The sequence below is a fragment of the Aplysia californica genome, unplaced genomic scaffold (assembly GCF_000002075.1).
Source record: "Aplysia californica isolate F4 #8 unplaced genomic scaffold, AplCal3.0 scaffold00194, whole genome shotgun sequence".
Classification (NCBI taxonomy): Eukaryota; Metazoa; Mollusca; class Gastropoda; order Aplysiida; family Aplysiidae; genus Aplysia; species Aplysia californica.
The window spans coordinates 861,057-870,182 of record NW_004797464.1 but is presented as its reverse complement, the minus strand read 5'-3'; the positions used below and the strand labels follow the sequence as shown (position 1 = coordinate 870,182).

At 41.4% G+C, this 9,126-nt stretch overlaps 1 protein-coding gene across 1 annotated transcript in view; it reads left to right on the top strand.

Moving 5' to 3' along the window:
- The first annotated feature begins 4,202 nt into the window (after positions 1-4,202).
- The window catches only part of LOC101849695 (pleckstrin), a 35,133-nt gene continuing 30,209 nt past the window's right edge, over positions 4,203-9,126 (top strand). Inside the window, exon 1 of the mRNA XM_005098832.3 lies at positions 4,203-4,310. Coding sequence (XP_005098889.1) covers positions 4,272-4,310 — 39 coding nt within the window. The 5' untranslated portion in view covers positions 4,203-4,271. The remainder of the gene's footprint in view (positions 4,311-9,126) is intronic.

Below are 9,126 nucleotides of genomic sequence, written 5' to 3'. Positions count from 1 at the left end.
AATTTGAATATTTTAACTTTTTAGCATTTTAAAGTAAATTAGTTACCAGTCGTGAAGTGAACTTTCGCAGAGGTGAACAACTTGTGTTTCGCGCGCTCATATGACCTTAGCAGTTGCGAGCGCCGTAAAACCTTATACTACTACTACTACTCTCTCCAGTTTTACAGTCGTGTGTGTATACTAACATTACAGGGGATTGTTTTTTAAATAGCTATATTGTCTTTACATTTTTATTTACTTATTTTCGTTTTGTTTTGTTTTTCGTTTCAGTATGATTTTTTTGGCATTTGCAACACAAATAGATTTTAATGTCTGAGATTAAAGATGATACTAGAGATCAACATTCAAAGAAATGAAGAAGTGATAAAAAGATGAATATCTGATAGGAAAGAAGGAGCAAATCTCACCAGAGCACTTGCCTACCACCCACATGTTTTCACACTCCCATCGACACAGTTTAAATCATAGACGAGCCGCGAGCCTGCCTGTCAGAGACGACCCGGATTTAGATGGGTATGCTAAATCGTCAAAGAAAAAAGACCCGAAATATTCGAGAAAAACAATTCCCCACACAGGAATCTACCTTGGGTCTTCTGCGTGCAATGGGGAAGCTCCTAACCGCTGCACTACATCGGTCTGAACGTCCCTGGCACAATGATCTTCAATTCTATTTTAGATGGAATGACCCTTGATGGTGACCAGCTCACACAGTCTATTGTGGACACATCCTGGACCTTGTCATTACATCTAAGAACAAACCAGCAGTTAATCTGACTGTCACTAACAAAGCTATTTCTGACCAACATCTATTTGTCTTTTGCCCGGCTGTCCAAAGACAACAAAGACCTCAACGAGTTTTGTGGTTAAGACATAAAAAAGAACTAAAATGCTATCATGTCTTTTTGCCGAGGAATAAGACAGTTTGCTATTGGATATGACAGCTGTTTCTTTTATGTGTAGGAGATTTTACGCCCGCATCGATGCAATTTAGATGATATTAGGAGATGAGCTTTGATTCAGGACTTCAGATTCAAAATTGACAATCAAAAACGAAGTTTGCTTAAATTTAAAATATGACTTCAAATCAGGTTCCACGCCAGCTACTTTGCTTATTTTGATACGCTGATTCCGAAAATGAAATCAATTTTTAGCGGCGATAACTATTTTTAAAATTCTGCTTGCAAAGTTTTGATTTTCGGAATCAGCGTATCAAAATAAGCAAAGTGCAGTCCTGTATCAAGGTCCCCCGCTGCGTTGTGCATCTGACGCCCCAGCTGCTAGACCTAGGCCTACACGCTGCACACTTCCCGTGGCCCGGTGAGAAAAAAACCTCGTCGCGTCGGCTCCCTCTCAGAGCCGGTATTAACCGTTGGTGTCGGCTCCTTCCGAGAGCCGGTACTGGAGGCCTGGTGCCTGTACTGACACCTCCTTCGGTATAACCGGGAGTTCCGGTTCTGGGTACCGTTACCTGCCCATCCCTACTATACATACTGTTTGAGCGACACACAGCAAAAGATTTCAATAAAATTGTAATTTAGATTTTAACAAGTGATCATCAAGTCCATCTCATTCTTTTTTTTTCTAAATTTTACTCACCCATATTTATGGTATTACCGTGTAAAAGGCCTATTTGCATTATTTGGAGATTATCTGGTTCATTAAAGGAGAACAATCACAAAAATACCCACGAGTACATATTAGCGGAAGGCAAGTAACATGAAAAAGAAATCAACATCAAAAGACTTCACAGAATATCTTAAATTCGAGATAGAAAAGTGTTGCTATGCACCGACTAGCCTTTTATTCCTCTCCGGAATGGCGGCCCGGCGCTTTTCCCTTTCGTCAACCCGCAGCCACCTCCCGAATCGTCAGCCACCCCCAACCTTTGACACGGGTCAAACTTCCATCTATTTATAGGTAGTTACCGGAACATGTATAGGTGAAGTGATGTGCCGTGATAGTCGCGATATATTATTTATTGAGACTGTTTTGGTCTCTCTGTACTCATCACCACGATAATTTCTTGAAGTTTTTCCCTGGACTCTGCCTTTACTAAAATCTCGAATCTAGATCTAGATCTAGAGTTGTAATCTAGTGGCAAGTTGCAGATTTCTGTTGTTATCCAGTACATTCAAGAGATTAAATAAATTGGTCTAGACTCTAGATCTAGTAGTAGACTCTTCTACTTCTAAACCTTCGAGATTACAAAGGCCAAGCCTAGGCTTGTAAGGATTCGTTTTGTTAAAAGTGTTGTTTAACACAAAGTCTATGAAGTTAGCAAATCTAACACATTGTTTTCTAACGAAATGAAGCTTAAATTGACTTTTATATTGTCAATAAGAGATCAAGTTTAATCACCTAATCATTAAAGTAAGGAAGTGGCTATCCTCACCCGGGGTGAGAATAAAAACCCTACGATTGACCTCTCACCCCGGGTGAGACTTGCCAGCGTTAGCTATTCTCACCCAGTGTGAAACAAGACCTGTTTTTCCTCATTTCGAAATGCTTTCTATCGGTGTGGATGATCAAATTGACAAAAGCAAAGAAAAAAAATGACGTTATAGCACAAACGTAAGCTAATTTGATCGTCTACAAAGATGCTATGGCCCTTGCACTTTTCGAATCGACCGAACTACGCGGGTCGCCATTTTGTTTTGCCCGAAAGTTCTCGCAAGATCTACTCCTCCCCCTTCTCTCTCTCTCTCTCTCTCTCTCTCTCTCTCTCTCTCTCTCTCTCTCTCTCTCTCTCTCAGTCGGCAATTTATTAAATCTGCAACCTGCAATTAGATTGCAACTAGATCTAGATTCGAGACTTTAGTGAAGGCAGAGTCCAGGGAAAAACATCAATTAAATTCGTGTGGTGCAGATGAGTAAAGAGAGACCAAAACAATCTCTCTATTGCGACTATCATTGCACATCACTTTGCTTAATACATGTTCCGGTAGATTTAACTACCTATAAATAGATGGAAGTTTGACCCGTGTCAAAGGTTGGGGAGGGGGCTCTCGTGGCCTAGAGGTTAAGGTGTTGGCCTCTCATTCAAAGGTCCCGGGTTCGATTCCGGGTAGCGACCAAAAAATTTTCTTCTCTAAAATTGTCTCCTTTCACATCCTTTCCTGATCTCTAACAATGTTCTGTTGTCTGCTTTCATTTCCACTTTCTGCCCCCACCCCCTCACCTCCTTTGCCCCCTCCTCTGGGCTCCTGACTCTTTCTGCAGCCTTTCTACTGCTACTCCTTGGCTCCTCCTAACTGCTGTCTTTCTGCCACACCCCTGATCTTCTGGTAGGAAAGATCTACACCTAGCCTTCTCGGACAAGGGCGAAAAATCTCGGAGGGCCCGTGTGCAAGTTGCGCACGTTAAAGATCCCTTGGTGGTCAAAAATCGATAAGAGTAGGCTTCGGCCGCCACCCGGGCAAAATTCAAAAATTTCCTACCAACGAAAAAGTATTAGGTGTGTCCCGCGCGCTCATATGACCTTATGCAGTTGCGAGCGCCGTAAAACCCTATACTAAACAAACAAACAAAAGGTTGGGGGTGGTTGACGATTCGGGAGGTGGCTGCGGGTTGACGAAAGGGAAAAGCGCGGCGGCGCGCCCTCACGTTTGACACTCATGACGTCACAGCTAAAACCTCTAGTTCTATTTATAACCTCTTTGGCAGCCTCCATTCTATTGGTTGTTTCCCTTGGTAAAAGTGGTTAAAATCTATAATGAAAAGATTCGAAATGCTACAAACTAAAGTTTAGGTCGAGATCAGTCGTTTCAATAAAATAACTGGCTTTTAATTAAAAACTTACATTTTGTGATATCTGTAAACATTTTTATATCAATTCTCAATCTTATCTGTAAAGAGCACTCTAGTTCTAAAAGATTATGTACTAGATTTAATAAATTTGATTATCCCCTTTTCCCTTCATGTTTTAATCGATCTGATAGATAAATGCCAATTTGGACAAGATTTATTGAAGTGCTTCAAAACAAAGAAGATGTAAAAACAACTAAAAATACAGATTCAGAGCTAATATCTGTTTATAAACTTTAACTTTTTGCAAAACAAATGTAATGGCTTTTTCAGTGTACAAGTAAATTCAAAAGTCTCTCTTCTTTTTTAAAATTCATCTCATCAAATCCTGTTATTTATGTAATGGTTTGCTGCGAACTGAATTGAATGCAGTACCTGGGTAGTTTGTTTGTGATGGTGGATTGATACTGATGGAAACAGTTCGCTATCGCTGAAGGCTTCCATCGCTGAATCGATTAATTTTAGCCATGAATCATGCTTTGAAAGAAGGATATTTATTAGTTCAGGTGAGAATATGAATCAGGGTATTTTTGTAGGCTAAGTCATTAAGTTTAAAATATCTGAGTACGATAGAAGTTTATTGTAACTTTTACTTGACAACTAAGACTAAGACTAAGACTAAGACGTCTTAGTCTTAGAGAGGACAGACGGTGCAGTGTGAGGAGTAGGGTAGATATTATAGATCTAGCTAAGATTCTCTAGACGTCTCTATATCTAAATCTAGAGTAGAGATCTACTTCCCTACTTCAGTACTAGAATACTCGATCTACCTGTACTAGATTCTTGATGGAAGTGGCTATTCTCATCCGGGGTGAGAATAGAAAAACGGGCGATTGTTAAGATTCCCGCGTTTAATTCCGATGTGCGTTTTTCATACCCTCAGGCATATTTCGCTTTGTTCCCTAACCCTAGGTTAGGGTTAGGGTTGGGGTTAGAGTTTGGGTTTGGGTTAGGGTTAGGGCCAGGGTTAGGGACCAAAGCGAAATATGCCTGCCTGAGGGTATGAAAAACGCACATCGGAATTAAACGCGGGAATCTTAACAATCGCCGAAAAACGATCTACCTCTCACCCTGGGTGAGACTTGCGACCGTAGGCTATTCTCACCCGGTTTGAAACAAGACCTGTTTTTCCTTATTTCGGAATACTTTCTATCGATGTGGATGATCAAATTGATAAAAGCCAAGAAAAAATTACGTTTGCACAAAAGTAAGCTAATTTGATCGCCTTCAAAGATGCTATGGCTATTTCACTGTTCGAATCGAGCCGAACTACGCGGGTCGCCATTTTGTTTTGCCCGGAAGTTCTCGCAAGATCTACTCCTCCCCTCTCTCTCTGTCTCCTTCTGAATACTGCCTATCGGTGTGGACGATCAAATTGACCTAAACAAAGTTAAAAAATGATGTTAAAACACAAAAGTAAATTAATTTGGTTGTCTACAAAGATGCTACGCCTATTTAACTTTTCGAATCGAGCCGAACTACGCGGGTCGCCATTTTGTTTTGACCGGAAGTTCTCGCGCTACTCCTCTCTCCTCTCTCTCTCTCTCTCTCCACTGCCCACAGACAAAATTGTACGCTTTTAGTAGGCTACAGTTGTAATGGAACGTTTGTTCACGGCACAGAATTCTACAATTTTTCTGTTATCACAGTGTAGAATTCTGTGGTTTAGGGTGAATGCAAAATGTGTTGGCCTAGATCTAGGCTATAACGGTGAACGCGCACCGGGTGAGAATAGCCAAAAGACTCGCCTGCACTATTCTCACCCAGGGTGAGAATAGAGGTGGCCATTCTTCATCTAGATTTTAGAATCAAGAGAGAAGACTCTTATAATTTGAGGCAGCGGTGAGGCAATTGAGGGGAGAACTTCCCTGTTCAGATGGCAGCTCTTTTCGGACTCGAGTTCGGTTAGATTTTTTATCTGTTCGGACTCGAGTCCAAATATAGATTCCGAATCTAGATCTAGATCTAGATTTAATTTGGACTCGGGTCCCAAAAAATGTTTTATTCATCAGAATCATTGGCCTTGGCCGGCACTATTTCTCCGAACGTTCGGGAAAATAAAAGCTGGGCACTATTTCTCCGAACGTTCGGGAATATAAAAGCTGGGCACTATTTCTCCGAAGACTCTGAAATCACATCCTTTCCCCTCAAATTTCAGATATATATAGATCTATAATTATATTATAGGCCTACCAAAGATTGTTCGTTTGCAATATGGTTCAGTCGGTCCAAAAAATGTCCGCTTTAAATATTTATGTGTAAAGAAATGCTACAGTTCCAAACAGTTTTTCGCCACAGATATAATGACGTGTTGCCTATGAAGGGTGCTGCTCTTAAACTTAATGTGTTGTGTTCATTCGTGGGCTATCTAGATCTCTAGATCTACGCAGGGTTAAATTGATAACGACACATAGAACTAGCACAGAGATGCCAACCAGTACAATTTTACGTATTTTAGTACGATTTTTTGCCGAAAATATATGCGAATACGACTTTTCATGAAAAGATACGCATTCTAGAATGCGAAAAATACGAGATTCAGCTTGGGCGAGTAAACCTAATTATCCAAGTCCCATCTTTTGTCAAAATAGATCTAGTACCAGTGTCGCAGAACTGGAATATTTGAAAACCAAGTCCGATAAGGTCAGTAAGTTCATTTTTGCAGGTCGCGATCGTGATATTATATTCGCTCAGCTTTTCCCGATCCGGAGAGTACGTTCCACTTTCACGCGAATAGGCAGCTATGGCGGCAGGCGGAAGCGTATGTGACACCGAGACTCGATCGGGAAAATCAAGATCTACTTTCGCTTTCGTTAGGCCTACCACCGAGTAGTTTGCCAGCAGTTGTCTGATAACGCAACGTTTGTGACATGCAGGTTGTGCAGTATAAACGCAATGTCGCCGTGCAAATAAAATTGAATGAATGCTCGGACTCGCCTCTGTGCTCTCACTTGTGGGAAAAAAGAAAAGAAAATACAAGCGTCGTCTGATTCTTAGATTGTCTGGCTCGCCATCGTGACCGGTCACTGAACCTGCACGCATACGCATCATAAATAAATGCGCCATCGTGTGAGCGAAGACTGTCTTTGGTGGGAGTAACGGCCTTGCGAAGTATAGGACTACGGAATAGGGGAGGAGATTATTGATTTTTTGGGGTAAAAGATACTATGGGGGAGGGTGTGAAGGCAACACCAGAGGACCAGGGGCGGTCTGTTAACTGGGCAAGGTGCCGGTCAAAGTTTGGTCAGTGGGATTGAGAGATTTATTGCTGATGATGATTTTCATTCAGTTTTAAGTAAATCCGAATAAACATGTATCAATATTCAAAAAGCACCTTGCCGATTTGAAGGCGTGCAAATAGACAAGTGAGATTCACTGCTGTTTTGTCGCGACAGAGCCTCATTCCGTCACCTTTGTTTATCGCACCGGCTCGTAACTTTAAATCGTCTCTCGTCAAGCCGACACGTCGCGGAACTTCGTACGAGGACAAACGAACACGACGGGTGGACAAATCCATCGACTGCCCTGAGACTACAAAGAGCGAATATAAACATCCCTAGATTGCCAAGTTGGCCTCCGTGTTGCTTACAAAATCGGTAATGAGACTGTCTTGAGTCTTGAGCAGCACAGACACATGAAATATTTCATCAGCAATACATGTACTCTTATCATTCAGCCTTTCTCTAACTATCATCAAAACATTTATTGTTAGCATGGCACTAATCTTTTTTGTTTATAAATTGAATTTTTAGCCACCTTTGATTCCTGTTTGGTGACTATTCATCGCTTTCTCCCCACTAAAATAACGTTCCTGGCCCATATGAGTCTAGCCGGCGAAAAGAGGAATCGTCTAGTGAAGATGTATAAGGAGAATTATAACGAGGAGCGATAGGCTCTCGGCTGTCAGTCTGGACCGAAAACAAAGGGCCTACCCCCCTCCCTTCTCTCCCCTTATCCACCGTCACCTCAGCTAGACACCAAGTTCTTTAATTAGCATTTAACACACTTCCCCACTTTGTTAGAACAGTGTTCTTAAAACTGAGAAGTGTGATGAACGTTTGATTACATAATGATGGAAAACTGTTGTGTGCTAACTTTGTCCAGCTTTTTATAGTATCTGATCATAGACTTAATCTGCATGGGACAGCGTAATTGGTACAGTATCAATTGACTTTTTGCCATCATACAGTACTGTTCTTATTAAACATATTTACAGGTCGAGTGCACGTCGATATTGTGTGTGGGTTAAAACCACGAGCCGCCACTGCAGAGGACAAAAACTTGGAAGCACATTTCAGAATTTTGATTAGAGCTTTCTGCAAAGCGCGCGTTCGTGCAGGCCGTGTGCGGAATCGGGAAATTTCATACTTTGCAAGTCTGTGTTATTGAAATAATGTGTTCACGTTTTATTGGATGGGTGATAGTAAATTATACCTACAGTGTATGTTGTAGCTTTCTGTTCAAGACTGGTAGATTTTCAGTGTGTCACTGCATCTTTCCCTACCACAGTTGTTACAACTCTCACAGTGCATGGGTCTACTTGAGCCATTCAAGTTATCGCTTTTCTCTGAGTTTGAGCAATAATTTGAGTCTGTCAGTTCATAATATGAATCATGACACCCAGTAAGGTTGTTGATAGTCGAAATTTTTGTTCTAGGCCCTTCCGAACTCTTAAAGCAGGATTTATTTTTTACATAATAATGAGAGGAAAATGTTACCGGTATATAATAATAGACTGAAATACTTAAGTCAAACAAGACCCCAGTACGACACTGAACACTGACATGTTGACTGGATACATGTATATTGTACGAGTGTGTGCTTCTTTTTTCGTGCTCGTGAGCTAGTAATTTTTTTTCAGGAAATATTGCTGGACACCCTGAACATTTTACTTTTACTAGTTGGTCGGTTGGTCGGTCGTGGGGAATACACATTTTTCCCTGAAAATACACATTTTCATATGTGTCCCAATACTCATTTCGGTTTTCTGTGGTTGGCATCTCTGCTAGCATCTGCGTGTGTCGAGGCCGCGACCAATGTAAGGAGGTACATTATGTTATGATCTAACTGTCGTCAGGGGATTTTATGTATAACCAGAATTAGAACTAACCTACTAGGACTGTAATTATAGACTTTTTTCCGGCCTATTCTGCTTTATCGACATGCCCCACCCCCTCACCTCCTTTGCCCCCTCCTCTGGGCTCCTGACTCTTTCTGCAGCCTTTCTACTGTTACTCCTTGGCTCCTCCTTACTGCTGTCTTTCTGCCACACCCCTGATCTTCTGGTAGGAAAGATCTACACCTAGCCTTTTTGGACAAGGG